This window comes from Acomys russatus, chromosome 5 (assembly GCF_903995435.1).
Source record: "Acomys russatus chromosome 5, mAcoRus1.1, whole genome shotgun sequence".
NCBI lineage: Eukaryota > Metazoa > Chordata > Mammalia > Rodentia > Muridae > Acomys > Acomys russatus.
Genome location: NC_067141.1, coordinates 22980675 through 22998321, shown reverse-complemented (window position 1 = coordinate 22998321; position 17647 = coordinate 22980675). Strand labels below are relative to the sequence as shown.

Below are 17647 nucleotides of genomic sequence, written 5' to 3'. Positions count from 1 at the left end.
GCCCCAGCGACAACCTGTGAAGGCTTTAGTACCCAGTGATAACCTCACAAAGGCCTTATGTCACAGTGAGAAGAGTTAAGACTCAGTGAGAACATGAGAAAGACCTTAGGCCACATTTAGACCCTAAGTAATGCCATAAACCTCACTGAGAATCTGTAGGTTTTACAACTCAGTGAGAATCCAGGGAAGACCTCAGATCTCAATGAGAACTCAGGGAAGGCCTTATTTTATAGTGAAGAACTGGAGAAGAATTTACCCTCCAGTGAAAACTTTCATAAGGTTTTGTGCTCCAGTGAGACTCAAGATAATTCATTCAGTTCCAGTGAGAACATGGAGAAGGCCTTAGACAGTCATGAGCAACTAGGGAAGTCCTTAGGCCCCAGTGAGAACCTGTAGAAGGTTTTAACCCCAGAGATAATACATCAAAGGTCTTAGGGATCAATGAATCACTGGAGAAGGCCATAGATCCCTGTGAGACGTGGAGAAAGCTTTAAGTCCCACTGAGCAACCTTCTACAGAGAAAGTTTTAGGCTACAATGAGAACATTGGAAAGGCCTTCAAAAGCAGTGAAAAAGTATGTAAGGCCTTATAGAACCTTATAGAACCTTGAGGGAGAATTTTAGGTCTCAGTGAGACCTTAACCTACAGTGAGAACCTGGACAAGACTTTAAGACCCATTGAGAACAAAGGTATAGTCTTAGACCCTACTGACAGCCTGAAAAGGCCTTGGACCATACTGAGAAACTGTAGAAAAATTTTAGGTCCAAGTGAGAAAAGATTTAGGCTGTGTTGAGAATTTAGGGAAAGCTTTGGGGTACAGCATGGACCCGAGGATGCCTTTAAGCCTCAGTCAGAATGTGTAGAATGCTTAATGTTCCAGATAATGTTGGAAAGGCTATGGCTTCAATGAAAGTTTGAAGAAGGCCTTAAATCCCACAGAGGACCTGAAGAAGGCCGTAAGCCCCAGTGAAAACTTGTATAATGTTTTAGGCACCAGTGAGAACATGGGAAAAGCCTTTAGACACAGTGAAAACCTGTTGAAGGCATTAAAGAACCTATGAGAACTTGGGAGATTTTTTTTTTTTTAAGGCTCAGTGGTGTCCTGGGAAATGCCTTAGGCTCCAGTGGGAACTTGGACAAGGCAATAAGATGTGGTAAGGCCTTAGATCATTATTACAACCTAGAAAGTCCTTAGGCCCCATTAAAGACCTATGGAAGATTTTAGGCAGCAATGAAAACACGGGGAAGGTGATCAGACCCAGTGGAACTGTCAAAGGCCTTATAGAACATGTGAGAACTTTGGAACAATTTTAGGCACCAGTGAAATCCTAGATAATACTTTAGGTTCCAGAGAGAACCTGGATGGGACTGTAAGACCATTAGGAACACAAGAAGGGCTTTAGACGCCAGTGACCACATGAGAAGTTCGTAGGCACCAGTGACTACCTGTAAAAGGTTTAGGCCCAAGTAAGAACCTGAGCAAGGACTTGCACCTTGTTTTACCTGAGATATCCCTAGAAGTTGGATATTTACTTCCTGAAGAGGCCAATATGGATGCTAAGATTTTGGTAAAATTATTGTTACATCCATTTCTGTGTCTACTAAATCTTCAATTCCACTGCCATTTATTTTTATTTTTAGCTTAAGTCTTTGATCATTTATAGCAGCTTGCCAAAATATTTGCTTTGTGGTCTTTCTTGAATTTTTGTTTTATTTATTGAAGCTTTTTTTTTTTTTTTTTTAACATCTAGAGCAGTGTTGTTTTTAACAACAAGCATTAAATCTTTTAATTGTTCAATACATAAGTTTCTCCTATGCTGATAGGGAACAACTGAATAGAATTTGATGCCAGGGCCTGCTGGAGGCCTCCTTGGGCTTTCCCAACAGCAAAGGATTAACTTGCCTATTCCTAGTTGATCTGTATTCATTAATACAATGCTGGCTTTGCCATATCTTCTGCATACTCCAGAAGTTTGGGGCATTCTTTCTGGATTATCACTAGAAAACACATTGTTACTAGAAATGCCTTGCCTATAATCCTTATTCAAATGGCCTTGTTTACCACAATTAAAACATCAGCCATTTTGATTTTTCCTATGACTTTTAGAAATTACTTCTATCAAATTAGCATCATAAACATGAGATCCAACACCGGCCATATCTTTAATCCATTCCTTTATTAGTGCTGATCTTGCCTTAATAGGTCTAATCACTCTTTTGTATTCTGAATTAGCATTTTCAAAAGACAAAGGTTCAACCAGTTTTTTTCTGACTTCTGAATCTGATACTATTCTATTTACAGCTGAAGTCAATCTTTGCAAAAACTCAAGGAAGGCTTCTGTTGGGCCCTGAATAATTTTAGTAAATTACTCAGACCTCTTTCTTGATTCTTCAACCTTATGCCAAGCATTTAAAGCTACTAGATGACAAAGTGCCAAGATATGATCATCAAATTCAAACTGCCTTTGTAAATCAGCATATTGACCTTCACCTAGTAACTGATCCTGGAAATATCAGTACCTCTGGCCTGATTTAGTTGTTGTATGACCTTTGCTTCCTCTTTCCACCATGATTGCCATTGTAACTGAGGGCCAGATTCTAACATTGCTGTTGCCAAATCTTTCCAGTCTCAGGGAATAATCCTATTATGAGCTGCCCATGAATTTAGAATCTGCTTCACATAGGATGAATACACACCATAGGAGAAGATTGCTTCCTTAAATTTCCTCAAATCTAATAGGTCTATAGGACCCCATTCAGTTTCATTATAACCTTGGGGGTGCCTATCATCTCCTGGTATGTCTTGTATAGTAACTGGATAAACTAAGGTTGGTTTTCTAACAACTTTGGGCTTCCCTCTTTCAGTTTCATTATGAGGGGGCAAGGTAGCCTCTTGTCGAAAATGCTCTGTGTCTGAGAATGTTCTTTATTCTCATTTATAGGTCTTTCTAAGGCTTGTCTAAATTCCTCCATCTGTGTCTGAGTATTTTTCTCATTTTTATTGAGCCGGGCGTGGTGGCGCACGCCTTTAATCCCAGCACTCGGGAGGCAGAGGCAGGCGAATCGCTGTGAGTTCGAGGCCAGCCTGGTCTACAAAGTGAGTCCAGGATAGCCAAGGCTACACAGAGAAATCCTATCTCGAAAAAAAAAAAAAAAAAAAAAAAGATGTCATTTCTCATTTTTATTTTTAAGTCTTTCTAATTTTCCTTCTAAGGCTTGTATCTTATCAATACACCTTTTCTTTGAGCAAGTACAGAGAGCCATTATGGCTATTAAGAATAAAGTATAAAATACCAAGATGATAATAATCGTAATTACTATTGGGACAATTTAAGCTAAGGCTTTTTTTTTCCTTCCTTTTTTGGTCTTCTGAGACAGAGTTTCTCTGTGTAGCCTTGGCTGTCCTGAACTAGCTTTGTGGATAAGCTAAGGTTTTTTGCTTTTCATTTTTTATCTTCTTTTTTTCAAGCTATCTGGAGTAGCACTAAACAGGGTTCTAAAGCCTTCTATTACTGTACTTTCCATCTTTAACTCTGTCCTTGAGTACATCCCTGATGACTTACCAAATCTGATGGCTTCTCAGTTTGTCTGCAGCTGGAGTGAGCTCTCTGTCTGTGGGATCATGCCACTTGTTAGAACACCAAAATGCTGTTTTCCAAAACGAAACCTCAACTGTTTGATTTTTCCAACGAATACTCAGGAGCCAGATGATGGAGTGAAAACCTGCTAGCTCAGAGAGGTAGAGAAAGCACCCAGTTGGTCTTCCTACTCAGCTCACGTCCCCAAGGAAAAAGTAAAAAACCAAAAGCTAAAAATCTAAAGCTTGCTAGCTCAGCGGACAGCCCAGGAGAAAAAGCCAGAAGCTAAAACCCAAAACGTTCCTTCTTTTCCATTCTGTCTTAAATACTCTTCTCTCAGAGTCTGCCTTTCTACTTAATCCCTGTCAGCTGATTCATGATGGGATCAAATAACCTGCAACACTTAATGCTTAAAGCTCCAGTGGGATCATGAAGAAGAGTTTAGGAAATGGTGAGAACCCGGGGAAGGCTTAAGGCCTCAATGGGACTTTGGAGAAGGCCTTTAGCTCCAGGGAGATGCTGTAGAAAGTTGTAGGCCACAGTGAGAACCTGAGGAAAGTCTTCAGACCCAGTGATGCCCTTTGGAAGGCCTTATAGACCATGTGGGGAAATTTTTAGGGCCAAATGATACCCTAGGTAATGCCTTAGGCACCACTGGAAATCTTTAGACAGACTGGGACAGACAGACAGCCACTGGGAAGGCTTTAGACAAACTGAGAACATGGGAAAGGCCGTAAAGCCCAGTGAGAACCTAGAAAGTCCTTAGAACCAAGTGAGAACCTACAGAGGCCTTTAGGCCCAGTGAGGACATAGAGAAAGCCTTAGGTTTCAGTGCTAACCTGCAGAAAGCTTTAAGCCACATTGAGAACTTAATGAAGGGGTTTTTTTTTCCCTCTTGTGAGAATATGGTAATACTGTGTGCCCCAGTGAGAACCTAGGAAGAAGACCTTAGGCCTCGAGGAAGGTCTTGGGGAAGGCCTTAGATCACAGTGAGTAACTGGAGAAGGCTTTAAGCTCCAGTGAGAGAATCTGTAGAAAGTTTCAGACTTAAGTGAGACTGTGATAAAGGCCCAAGGACTCAGTGGTTCTTTGGATAAGGCCTTAAACTGCCCTGAGAACCTAGAGAAGGCCTTATGCCCCTGTGAGAAGTTGTAGAAAGTTCAAGGCCATTTTGAAAACATAGGGAAGGCCTTCAGACACACCCAGACAAAACCTTTTGAAGGGCTTATAGAATCTGTGAGAACTTGGGCCCAAGTTAAACCCTCGCTAATGCTTTAGGCTCCAGTAAGAACCTGGGCAAGGCTGTAAGAGTTAAAACACGCGGAAGGCCTTAGACACCAGTGAGAGTTTGGGAAGGTCTTAGTCCCCAGTGACAATCTTGGAAGGTCTTAAGCCCCACTAAGAACCTATAGAGTGTTTTAGTCTCCAGTGAGAATATGGGACAGATCTAAGACCTCAGTGAGACTTTGGAGATGTCCGTAGATCCCATGAGAACCTGGAGAAGACCTTTAGCCCAGTGAGAACCTCCAGAAAGCTTAAGCCACAGTGAGGACATGGGGAAGGTCTCCAGACCCAATGAAAGCATATCAAAAAACCTATAGACTGACTCGGTGGCAGGTCCGGTGGGTGCGGGGTGGCGGTGGTGGCCCGAGCCTGGCCCAGCCTTGTCCGCCCACGGCCCGCCCGGCCCTCCCCCAGCCCTCCCCCCGCCCCCCGGCCCCAGCCTGACACTGAGTGCCCGGGTCGGGCTCCCATGACCGACTTTAAATTGGGCATCATGAGCCTCGGCCGGGTGGCCGGGAAGACCAAATACATGCTGATAGATGAGCAGGACATACCACTGGTGGAGGGCTACTCCTTTGAGGCTCAAATGGAAGTAGATGCTGATGAAAATGGTGCTAAGATATTTGCATATGCCTTCGACAAAAACCGAGGAAGGGGCTCAGACAGGCTTCTGCATGAGCTGCTGTGGGAACGACACAGGGGGTGTGTGGCTCCCAGGTTTCAGGTGGTGCATCTCAATGCTGTGACTGTGGACAATGGCCTGGACAGCCTGCAGCTGGTACCATGGGGCTGGCTACCCAAAGCTGAGGAGACCTCCAGCAAACAAAGAGAGCAAAGCTTATATTGGCTTGCAATCCAGCAGCTTCCCACGGACCCTATAGAGGAACACTTCCCTGTCCTGAATGTGACCCGATACTATAATGCCAACGGGGAGGTGGTGGAAAAGGAAGAGAATTCCTGTACCTGCTATGAGTGTCACTACCCTCCTTGTACGGTGATTGAGAAGCAGCTTCGAGAGTTCAACATCTGTGGGCGTTGCCAGGTGGCCCGATACTGTGGCTCTCAGTGCCAGCAGAAGGACTGGCCTGCCCACAAGAAGCACTGTCGGGAGAGGAAGCGTCCCTTCCAGCATGAGCTTGAGCCAGAGCGACGACGGGCTGAAGAGCTGCCACTGTTGCAGGTTCAAAGCTTCCAGCTCGTCCTGAGCACAAAGGAAGACAGACTGGCAGTTGAACCTGGAGGTGCCAAAGAAGCCAGCAATGGATCCAGAGCAGCCGCCATAGACCTCACAGCAACAAGCAACCTGTGCCCCTCCAGTGTTCACCTTCAGCAGAGACAACAGGGAGGCTCCCTAGGACCTTTCTCATTATTTATATGTTAATATGTTTGTAAATTCATGTACAGTTTTTTTGGGGGTAGGCAAGGGGAAGGGTTAGCAACTCAAATAGAATCATTTGTTGTATTTCTCAAATGGTAAACAGTCACCACTCAGCTAGAAACTGTCATGTAGTTGAGCCTCTCTTCTGGGCAATGGGGGTCCCACCGAGAGGCTTGCACAGAGTCATGTCTAAACAAGCAGAATAAAGGGGTAGAATCATTAAAAAAAAAAAAACCACAAAAAACCTTATAGACTCACTGTGGACTTAGAAATTGTTTTATGTCTCTGTGAGAGTCTGGGCAGTACCTTAAGACTCAGTGAGACTATGGGGAAGGCCCTCAGGTGAAGAGAAAAATCTGTCCAAGGCAAATACACCTTGTGTGAACTTAGCAAAGATTTTACACAACAGTGAACCCTGCATAAGGCCTTTGGCTACAGTGAGATCAGGGTCAAGGCTTTAATACCCAAGGAAAACATGGAAGTCCTAAGGCCCCAGTGACACCTTGGGAAGGCCTTAATTCTGAGTAAGAACCTGGGGATGCTTTATAGCCCAGTGATAACATGGGAAAGACTTTAGGCACCATTGAGATCCTGAGTGAGTTAAGCCCCAGTAATAACCTGTAGACATTTTTAGGCCACAGTGAGAATATGGGGAAAGTCCTCAGACATAATGAGACACTTTGGAAGGCCTTATAGACCCTTTGAGAACTTGGAAAAGTCTTTAGGCCCCAGTGAGATCCAGAGTAATATGTTAGGCTCCAGTGAGAACCTGGGGAGGTTTTAAGAACCAACGAGAACACGGGAAAGGCTTTAGAAACCAGTGACAGCATGAGAAGTTCACAGAAGCCAGTGAGGCCCTGGAGAAGGTTTTGGGCTCCAGTAAGGATGCCTTAGCGTGAAATGAGATTGTGGGAAAAGTCTTAGATCTCAGTGAAAACCTCAAGACAGCTTTAAGCCCTATGAAACTCTGTTGAAGGATTTTGGCTTCTGTGAGAACCTTGTAAAACCTTAGACCTGACTGAGATCCTGAGTTCTGCCTTAAGTTCCAGTGATAATATGGAAAACCTTTAAGATCCAGTGAGACCATGGGGAAGGCTTTAGCACCCAGGAACAACCCGAGAAGACTTTAGCCCCAATGAGAACCTGTAGAAAATTTTAGGTCCCAAGAGAGAACCTGGAAAGACTTGAGGGCTCAATGAGATTTTGGGGAGCCAAACATCAAACTGAGACCATGTAGGAGACCTTCTACTCCTGTGAGAATCTCACAAAGGTTGTAGACTCCCACGAGAATGTGAGGAAGGCCTAAGACCTCAATGATTCTTTGGAGCAGGTCTTAGATTGCAGTGCAAATCTGAAAAAGATGTTAATCCAGAGTCAGAAACTTCAGAAAGTTTAAGGCCACATTGAAAAAACTATGGGGAAGGCCTTTAGAATCAGAAAAATCCTACCGAAGGCCTTATAAAATCTGTGAAAACTTGGGGAAGTTTTTAGACACAAGTGGAACCCTGAGTAATGCCTTAAGCTCCAGTGAGAACCAGGGGGAGACTTTTAGACCCAGGAATAACACAGGGAAATGATTAGACCACAGTGACAACATGGAAAGGCCTTAGGCTCTAATGAGAACTTGTAGTAAGGCCTTAGACATTGGTGAGAATTTGGGAAGGCCTTAGGCCCCAGTGACAATCTAGAAAGGCCTTGAGCCCCACTGAGAACTTGTAGAATAGTTTAGGCTTCAGTGAGAACATGTGAAAGACCTTGGGTCCCATTGAGACCCCGAGGAATGCCTTACTATCCAATGAGAACCTGGGTAATGTTTTTCAACCCAGTGAGAGCGTGGAGAAGGCCTTATATAGCAGTTAAATACTAATAAGGCCTTAGGCCTCAGAAAGAACCTCTGGAAGGTTCTAAGCACCAGTAAATATCCGGAGAAGAAATGAAGCCTCAGTGAGTTTTTGGAGAAGGCCTTAGATCCAGTGAAAACCTGTAGAAGATTTTATACCACAGTCAGAAGATGGAGAAGGTCTTCAGACCCAGTGATAACATGTGAAACACTTTAAACACCCTGTGAGACCTAGAAAAAAACTTTTAGCCCTCATGAGACAGGTGGTAATGTCTTTATCTCCAGTGAGAAAACTGGAAAAGCCTTAGACCTATGTGACAACCTGGGAAGGCCCTGGGTCTCAGTGAGAACTTACAAGAGGCCTTAGACACCAATGAGAAACAAGATGACCCCATACCATAGTGACAAAAATAACCTGGAGAAGGCCTTAGACCCCAGTGAGAACCTAGGGAAAGATCTCAGACCCAGTGAGAACATGAAAAAGAGTTAGGCTCCCTTGAGACTCCAAGGGATGCCTTCAATTATAGTGAAACCCTGTAGAAAGCTTTGGGCCATAGTAAGAACCACAAGGAAGGCTTGCAGACCCGCTGAGAGCCTGTTGAAGGCTTATAAATCTTGAAAGAACATGGGGCACTTAGTAATGCCTTTGTCTCTGGTGAGAACCTATTCAATCCTTTACAATCCCATGCCTTAAGCACCAGTGAGAACCTGTAGAACATTTTAGTCCACAATGAGAAAATGGGAAATTCTTCCAATGTAGGGAAAACCTGCCGAAGTCCTTCTAAACCCTGCAATAACATGGGGAAATTTGTATCCTATACTGAGACTCTGCGTAATGCCTCAGGCACCAAAAAAACCTGGGTAAGGCTTTAAGACATAATGAGAACATGAGAACACAGTTACAACTTGGGAAGATCTTATGCCACAGTGAGAACCTGTAGGTTGTTTTAAGCTCCAGAGACAACCTGTGGAAGGCCTAAGGCCTTGGTAAGAGTTTGTAGAAGGCCTTAGATCCTAGTGAGAACCTGGAGACAGCCCTAAGACCCAGTGAGAACCTGTAGATTTTTGGTTACAGTGAGAACGTAAGGAAGGCCTTCAGAGCCAGTGAAAATGTGTCAAAGGTCTTATAGAACCTATGAGAATGTAGGAAAAATTTAGACCCCTGTGAGAACCTGGGTACTACCTTAGGCTCCATTGAGAGCCCAGACTAAGCACTGGGACCCATTCAGAACATGGGGAAGAACTTAACCCCAATAACCACCTGGCAAGGTCTTAGGCCCTCATAGAACCTGCCTCAGACACAAGTAAGAATCTGAAAAAACCTCAAGCCCCAGTGACACCTGAGAAAGGCCTTAGCCCAAGTGAGAACCTGTAAAACTTTAAAACTCACTGACAACATGGGAAAGACAGTGGGCCCCACTGAGACACTGAAGGATGTCTTAAGCTCTTTCGAGAATCTGTAGGATGTTTTAGGCCACAGTACAAACCTGGAGAAAACCTTAAGTACCAGTGAGAATGTGTAGAAAGTTTTACTCCACCACAAAAACTTGAAGGAATTCAGACCCAGAGAAAACTTTCAAAGGACTTATAGAACCTGTGAGAGGTTGGAAACGTTTTTAAGGCACCAGTGAGACCTATAGTGATACCTTAGGCTCCAGTGAGAATGTGGGCAAATCCTTAAGACCCAGTAAGAATCTTGGAAGGCCTTAGGTGCCAATGATAATCTGCAGAACGCTATAAACACTGGCAAGAATCTGGAGAAGCTCTTAGCTCCATTGAGATCCTGAAGAATGGTTTAAGGCCCAATGAGAACCTTGGCAACATCTTAAGACCCAGTGAAGACCTGGGGAAGGTCTTAGACCCTAGTGAGAGCCTGTAGTAGGTTTTAGGCTCCAGTAAGAACCTGAAAAAGACCTTAAGCCCCAGTGAGAACCTATAGGTTTTAGTATCCATTAACAATGGAGGTTTAAGGCCTCAATGATACTTTGGAGAAAGCCTTAGGTCCACTGAGAATCTAGAGAAGGCCGTAAGTCCCAGGAACAATCTGTAGAAGGTTTTAGACCACAGAGAGAACATGTGGAAGGTCTTCAGGCCCAGTAAAACCTTGCAGGGCCTTATATGTCCTGTGAGAACTTGGAAACATTTTGGACCCATTGAGACCCTGGGTAATACCTTAGACTCCAATTAGAATCTGAGCAAGGCTTTAAGCCATGTTCAGAAAATGAGGAAGGCCTTAAACCTTTGGAACTTTGGAAGTCCTTAGGCCCCAGTGAGAACCTGCAGGAGGTTTTAGACCCCAGTGAGAATGTGGAGAAAGCGTTATTCCTCAATGAGACTTTGACCAAGGCTTTAGATTACAATGAGAAGCTGGGGGAAGCCTAGGGAATCAATGAGACTTTGGAGAAAACCTTAGATCCCAGTAAGAATCTGGAAAAGGCCTCACACCCCTGTGAGAACCTGCAAAAAGTGTTGGGCCACAGTGAGAGTGGGAGAGAGGTGTTCAGACCTAGTGAAAACATGTTTGAAGGCCTTATAAAATCTGTAAGAACTTGAGAAAAATTTAGACCCCACACAAATAATAGTAGATAATACCTTAGGCTCCTGTGTGAGCCTGGGCAAGGCTTTAAGATCCATTGAGAACATGGAGAAAGGCTTGGGCAAAATGTTGATCTTGGAAGGCCTTTGGCCCTAGTGATAGCCTGCAGAAGGCCCTATACAACAATGACAATCTGGGAAGGTCTCAGGTCCCATTGGTAACCTGCAGAAGCTTTGAGACCAAGACCATGGGAAGGGTGTGTCATCCCACTGAGATCCTAAGCAATACCTTAGGCTCCAGTGAGAACCTAGGCAAAGACATGGGCAAAGCCTTAGACCCTAGTTATAACCTGGGAAGGCCTTGAGGCCCAGTGAGAACCTGTAGAAGGTTTTAGGCTCCAGAGAATACCTGGGGAAGGCCTAAGGCCTAAGCGAAGCGTTGGGAAAGGGGTAAATACCTGTGAGAACCTGGAGAAGATTTTATGCCATAGTGGGAATACGGGGAATGTCTTCAGACCCAGTATGTGTTAGTCAGTTTACTGTTGCTGTGAAGAGACATCTTGACCATGCCAACTCTTGTAAAACAAAACATTTAACTGGGTTCCTTACAGTTTCAGAGATCTATCCCATTTTCCTCACTGTGGGGAGCATGGTGGTGCATGAGTGGACATGATAGTTAAGAGTTCTATGTTAGGACCTATGGACAGAAGGAAGAGAGAGCCTGGCTTGGGCTTTTGAAAATCTCAAAGCCCACCCTCAGTGACACATCCTCCAATACTACACACCTCCACAACTAGACTAACAAGGCCACACCCCCTTAATCCTTTCAAATAATGCCACTCCATGGTGACTATGCATTCAAATATGAGCCTAAGGGGGCAATTCTTATTCAAACCACCACACAGTGCAAACCAGTTAAAGACTTTAAAGACCCTATAAGAACTAGGGAAACTTTTTAAGGCTCAGTGAGACCCTGGGTAATGCCTTAGGTGCCAGTGAGAGCATGAGCAAGGCTTTAAAACTCTGTGAAATCCTGGAGAAATTCTCAGCCCCCTTTTGAGAGTTGGAGGACCCTGTTAGACCCTAAGGAAGGCCTGGGTGGGTCCCAGAGAACCACTGGGAAGACCTTAACCCACAGAAAGGCCCTAAGGAAAACCTTTTATCTCAGTGAGACCCTGGTAAAGTCCTTGGGCCCTAGAGAGACTCTGGAGATAGGAGAGCCTGGAAATGGCCTTATGTTCCAGAAAGAGCCTAATGAATATCTTAGGTCCCTAAGAGACTATAGAAAGATCTTGAGTCCAGTGAGACCCTCGGAAGCTCTTAACATCAAATCAGACCACAAATAAGACCTTAGGTTCCAATGAGATCCTAGGGAAAGTATAAGGCCAGTTTAGATCATGGAGACAGCCTCACACCCCACTGAAGATCTATGATCACAATGAGAATCCGAGGAAGATCTCAGGCCCCAGCCAGTCCTTAAGGCCTCAAGGCCCAGTGATAACCTGTAATAAACTAATGAAAGCATTAGGACCCAGTGAGCTCCTGGGGAAAGCCTTAATAAGACCCAGTGAGAACCTGGGAAGACATTAAGAGTCAGTGAGGTCCTCGCATGGAAGAAGTAGACTAAAGACACCCCCCCCAGGAAGCCCATGCCCTCTGAATAGTTCCCCTAGCAGCCTTGGCCCACCTGACTCTCTGCTCATGTCAAGAAGAATCTCTTCTATCCTGTCCTTTACCTTAAGGCAGGAAAATCCCCTCCCACAGAATAGCAAGGTTGAGTATTGTGGGTTTTGTTTGTTTTATTTTGTTCTGAAATTAAATAAAGAAGATGCAGTTTTATCTCCCCCCCCCCAAAAAAAGAGTCAGTGAGATCATCTGGATAGGGCTTCAGACCAGAGAGAGCCTGTGAAAAGCCCTAATGAAAACATTGGAAAACCTTAGGCCCCAGTGAGAGCCCAATAAAGGCTTTAAGCCCCCAGTGAGAAACTGAGTAAAGCCTGCTACCCCAGTAAATACCAGGAGAGACTTTAGGTCCCAGTCAGAACCTGAGAACACCTCAGGCCCAGTGAGAATATGGGAAAGGCCTTAGGTGCAATGATACCTGGTGAAGACCTTAGTTCTCAGTGTTCGTTTGGATAAGTTCTGGGTCTCTATAAGGATAGCACTTCTGCCACAGAGACTCTAGGGAACCTTTGAACTTCATGAGACCCTGCTAAGATATTGGGCTCTGTTTAGCCTTTGGTGATAACCTTTGGCCATAGTGAAACCCCGAGGCATAGTGAACCCCCTTAGAGCACAGTGAGGCTCTAAGAAAAAGCCATTGGCTTCAGTAAGTTCCTGGGGAAAATCTTAGGCCTGGGTCTGACGAGTCTCTGTGAAAGGCCCTAGGTTTTTTTTTTTAAGGGTGTCAAGAAGTCCTTAGGCTCCTATTCAGTCACTGGAAAGATTGTAGGCCCTCTGGTAAGACCATCTGTAGGTTTTAGGCCTAAGTGAGACATCTGGGCTTAACAAGATGGTTCAGATTGTAGCAGTGTCTGTTACTAAGCCTCATGACCCTAAGACTCATTTTGTGGAAAGAAGGACTTGTGCCCTATGGATTGTCATTTGACTTTTGCATTTAGAAGTAAACAAACAAACTGATTAATTAATTAAAATATAGATATAAAAGAAGATCTGAGACTTCAGGCAAATCTGTGAGCTTTCCTGAAGCCATGGGGACCTCAGGCGGTGAAGTCTGATGAGATGCTGGTGAAGGCTTGAAGCCCAAAGACACTTTAGAGAAAGCCTTCTCCCCTGGTGACGCTTGTGTGGTGTTGGAATACTGCTGAGGCCCTAGAAAATTCTCATGCTCCACTGTGGCTTTGGAAAAGGTTGTGAGGCTTCTGTGGCCCTGATAGGGCATGGGAGCACCTCTAGGATGGTGTGGAAGGGCCTCAGACTTCAGAAGTCTCAGCAAATCCCTACTGAGATCTGGAGGAGAGCCCATATGATCCTAAGGAAGACTGGCCTTTCCTGAGACCCTAGGGAAGTCCTTAACCCCACTAAGGTCCCAAGGTTTTAGCTCCTTTAGGGCCCTGGGAAAGTTTGTGAATCAAAATATGCTAGTGAGAGTTTGGAGAGAGCCGTGAACCTTGCTGAGTACCTGGAGAAAGTGTGGGCTTCATTAAGAATCTGTGACCCTGGGGCAGAGAGTAAGCTCCTCCAAAAACCTAGAGAAGACAGGGAACTGTGCTGAGACACTTCTGGAAGCACTGCAGCTCACTGAGATCCCTGGAGGATTCTCTGTTCCTTTGAGACCTTAGGAGAAACTGTGGACCCCACAGCAACCATGAGGGGAGGTCTTGGGATCCACTGAGCCCCTGGCATAATGGCTTAAGTGTGAGGCTTACCAACAGCCTCATGTGTTTGAACACTAAATCCCCAGCAGGTGGTGCTGTTTCTCAGAAATTGTGAAACCTTACACATGGGGCTCGCTGAAACATAAAGGGCCATAAGAGTGAGAATTAGGGTTACAGGCCAGCCCTGCTTCCTGGACAGTGCCTCTGCATGCTCCCGCTGCCACAGACTGACTAACTCCAACCACCGTGACTGCCTTTCTACGATGGACCATGAGCTGAAACAAACCTCTCCTTCCTGAAGTTGCTTCTTTGGGGAGATTCGTTCACAGAGATATGAAAAGAACTAGTGCAGGAGTGGGGGAAGAGTTCAGTCTTTTTAAGATCTTAGGAACTCAGAGAGACCCACTGAGGCCTTACAGAAAGCCCTAAGCTCCCTTGGGACCCTTGGGAATGCCATGACTTTGGATGAGAGCCAAGGAGGCAGTGTGAGCCCCACTGAGTTCCCAAGCAGGCCAGGCTTCATTAACATCTGGAGAAAAACCTGAGTCTCTTTAGTACCCTGGGGAAGGCTGTAAGAATTTGAAATAGTAGTGATACGGCAGAACCATGATGCTTCTTGAGACTCCGAGGAAAGGCTCTGAGCTCCAAAAATGCCCAGAGAAGGTCTTAACCTCATTGAGGAACTGGAGCTGTCTCTGGGTGCCCTTGTCTTTAAGGGTACTCTAAAACATCACAGAGACTCTAGGGAAAACATTTGTTCTTCTGAGAACTTGGGGAAGGCCTACAGTCACACTAAAGCCTACACAGGAGAGCAGGGGGGTGGGGCTGCTGAGCCATGTGGAGCCCCGAGGAAGGCCTTAAACCACAGAGAGACCCTGAAATAGGCTGTAAGCCCTGCTGCAACTGTGGGGTGGGGTAAGCCCATTGCATTGTGGGTGTGTCCATGAGCTCCTCTGCAACCCAAGCTATGTGTGATTTCCCCATAGAGCTCTGGAGAGGCTTGAGCCCCCACAGTGGTCCTGTAGAGGGCTTAAGGTGCTGTGGGGATGCTCAAGGTTGTCCCTGTGTGTCACAGAGACCCCATAAAGGACTTCAACATCACAGAAAAGAAGTGTAAAGAAGACCCTAAGTCTTTTTAAGTTCCCTAGGGGACCCAGAAGTGGCAGTGCAGGGCTGGATTTCAGAACTTGGGAGGCTGAGGCAAGAAGGCTGTGAGTTTGAGGCCAGCCTAGTTACACTGTAGGACTCTTTTCTCAAAAGAAAAAACTCTAGGGAGGTTGAAAGCCCAGTGAGACTCTCAGCAAGGCCCTCTGGCCTCTCTATGATCCTGAGGACACCCCTTCCCACATCCCTGGTCTTCCCACCCAGATCCTGTCCCGGCTCTTCCCCTGCACTCCTTTTGAGGAGCTCACATATCTTCAGCTACGGTGGGTCCACTGTAGTGTCCCAGGTACCCAGAGTATGAATAGCTGTGGCACTTTCTGGGGGGCAGGGAGCAGGGAGCAAGGTGCCCCCAGCTCGAGTCTAGTGGCTGTAAAGTCCTGCATCAGGTAGAGTGTAGCTCATGCAGCTCCACTAAGAGTTTTTGCTGGTTGGTGGGAAACAGGAAAGTACCAAACCAGGAACAGAAGGGGTCAAGGAACCCCCCACCTCCGGCCACTCCAAATGGAGGCTAAGAAGGGTTCCGTGGCTGGAGTAGAGCCTGCACTAGGAGATGGAGGCACAGCTGCCTTAGCTCTTAGCTCTGAAGTATGTACCTCTTGTGGGGAATTGCTGGCCTTCAGGTGTACTTCAGGAGGACGTGCCACAGGACTTCAAGTCAGCTGACCCCTGAGTGGGTTACAGGTTTGTGGAAGGAGAGATAAAAGAGACGGAGTCAGCAATGTCTTGCTTCTTCACTTCTGTTTTCTTTCTACCTCTGTAGGTGAGCTGAGATCTCAGCTGAGCTAAGGACCTGGATTCCAATGGAAACTGTGCAACAGTCCAAGGGACAGAGATACTAGGTCCCTAACAACTCCAGCTCCCTGGGGAATGATGTGGAAATTGCTCGGACAACGCCAAAGAAGGCCCCACTCTCTCTGGGACAATGCCCCCTGCTGAGAACTGGCTCATCAGGCCACCCAGCACCTTGTTAAGACTCTAATTACCCAAAGGCTAAGTAGAGGTGTTGACGTCCAAGAAGAACTTTCTGCAGACCCAGCACCAGGGAAGTGTTTGGAAACTGCAGTTTCAGCCCCTCTGACCATCTGCCGACCTACCCCCCTGGAGCCATTAATGGGCCAAACAGCAAAGTCCAGGGGGCAAAGAGGAGGTGCTTCGGACTATAAAGCTAGTGGGGACCCAGTAACCCCCAGCCCTACTTGACCAGCTACAATCAGAGGCCATCAGCAAGCAGGTATGTACTCTCCTTGCTGGGCTTGGCTCCCTAGCCAAGACTCCAGGGACTTGAGCGAGCCTCTGTCTTCCACGGACCTTTTGCTGGGCTCAACCTTGCCTATCTTCCAGGTTATCTTTCCATCATGGCCGTGTGGATGCGCTTTCTGCCCCTGTTGGCCCTGCTCATCCTCTGGGAGCCCAACCCTGCCCAGGCTTTTGTCAACCAGCACCTTTGTGGTTCCCACCTGGTAGAAGCTCTCTACCTGGTGTGTGGGGAACGTGGTTTCTTCTACACACCCAAGTCCCGCCGCGGTTTGGAGGACCCACAAGGTGAGCTCTGCTCCTGAACTCTGTCCCATGTGCTAATTACCCCGCTTTTCTTTTCACCCTCAGGATCTCATAGATTGTGTCCTGGGTGTGGAGGGTCTCTGGGTAGCCGGGAAAGGGGTGTGTGTATTTCCATGGGTAGCTGGACGTATGTAAACATGGCAGCTGCCAGGAATCAATGATAATCCTGCCTTAAGGCTCCTAGGTGGTGGGAACTTGGGATGTGTATGTGGATAGGCCCCAGAACAGGCACCTATCTGTGACCTCCCCCCTTTGCCGCCCCCACTAAAGCACTGCATCGACTGAAGGATGGGGTGGCAGGATGTGTAGGCTCTGGAACCCCGTACTCAGTGACTTGTCCCACATACATGCAGCCCCTGCTAACTATTGTTGACTTAGCAGGGGATAAGGTGAGAGAAAGCCTGGGATAGGCAGGGCGTGGCTCAGCTATTCCTGACTGGATTGTCCTATGTGTCTTTGCTCCTATGCTGCTGATACTCTGGCTTGCTCTGACACTGCCTGCCTGGCAGTGGGACAACTGGAGCTGGGCGGGGGCCCTGGAGCAGGTGACCTTCAGGCCTTGGCCCTGGAGGTGGCCCGGCAGAAGCGCGGCATTGTGGATCAGTGCTGCACCAGCATCTGTTCCCTCTACCAGCTGGAGAACTACTGCAACTAGGCACCACCCACACCCCCACACCCCCACCCTGTGCAATGAATAAAATCTTTGAAGGAGCACTTCCTCTCTCTCTCTCTCTCTCTCTCTCTCTCTCTCTCTCTCTCTCTCTCTCTCTCTGTGTGTGTGTGTGTGTGTGTGTGTGTGTGTGTGTGTGTGTGTGTAGGATGTGAGCGGGGCTGGCTGGGGTGGCCACAGCTTAGTCCACCTGCCTGACCATGACGGTTCCTAAAGAATCTGCCCAAGACTCCCTTTGGTGCTCTTTGCACCCCCAGCTTCCTCCTGGCTCTCTTGGTAACCCAGGTGCCTGCTAGACCA

The 17647-nt window shown here is 46.5% G+C and overlaps 2 protein-coding genes across 2 annotated transcripts; both read left to right on the top strand.

The window, feature by feature from the left end:
* The first annotated feature begins 5331 nt into the window (after positions 1 to 5331).
* LOC127188819 (zinc finger MYND domain-containing protein 19-like) lies at positions 5332 to 6243 on the top strand. The gene has a single exon (XM_051145118.1). The coding sequence runs from the start codon at positions 5332 to 5334 to the stop codon at positions 6241 to 6243; it is 912 nt and encodes a 303-aa protein (XP_051001075.1).
* Positions 6244 to 16472: 10229 nt separating this feature from the next.
* Positions 16473 to 17332, top strand: Ins (insulin). Its single transcript, XM_051147031.1, has 2 exons — positions 16473 to 16659; positions 17187 to 17332. The coding sequence occupies exons 1-2, from the start codon at positions 16473 to 16475 to the stop codon at positions 17330 to 17332; spliced, it is 333 nt and encodes a 110-aa protein (XP_051002988.1).
* The last annotated feature ends 315 nt before the right edge of the window (positions 17333 to 17647 follow it).

Coding starts and splice junctions, on each gene's coding strand:
- LOC127188819 (XM_051145118.1), top strand. CDS start 5,332: ATGACCGACTTTAAATTGGGCATCATGAGCCTCGGCCGGGTGGCCGGG.
- Ins (XM_051147031.1), top strand. CDS start 16,473: ATGGCCGTGTGGATGCGCTTTCTGCCCCTGTTGGCCCTGCTCATCCTC. Junction 16,660..17,186: donor CGGTTTGGAGGACCCACAAG/GTGAGCTCTGCT, acceptor CCTGCCTGGCAG/TGGGACAACTGGAGCTGGGC.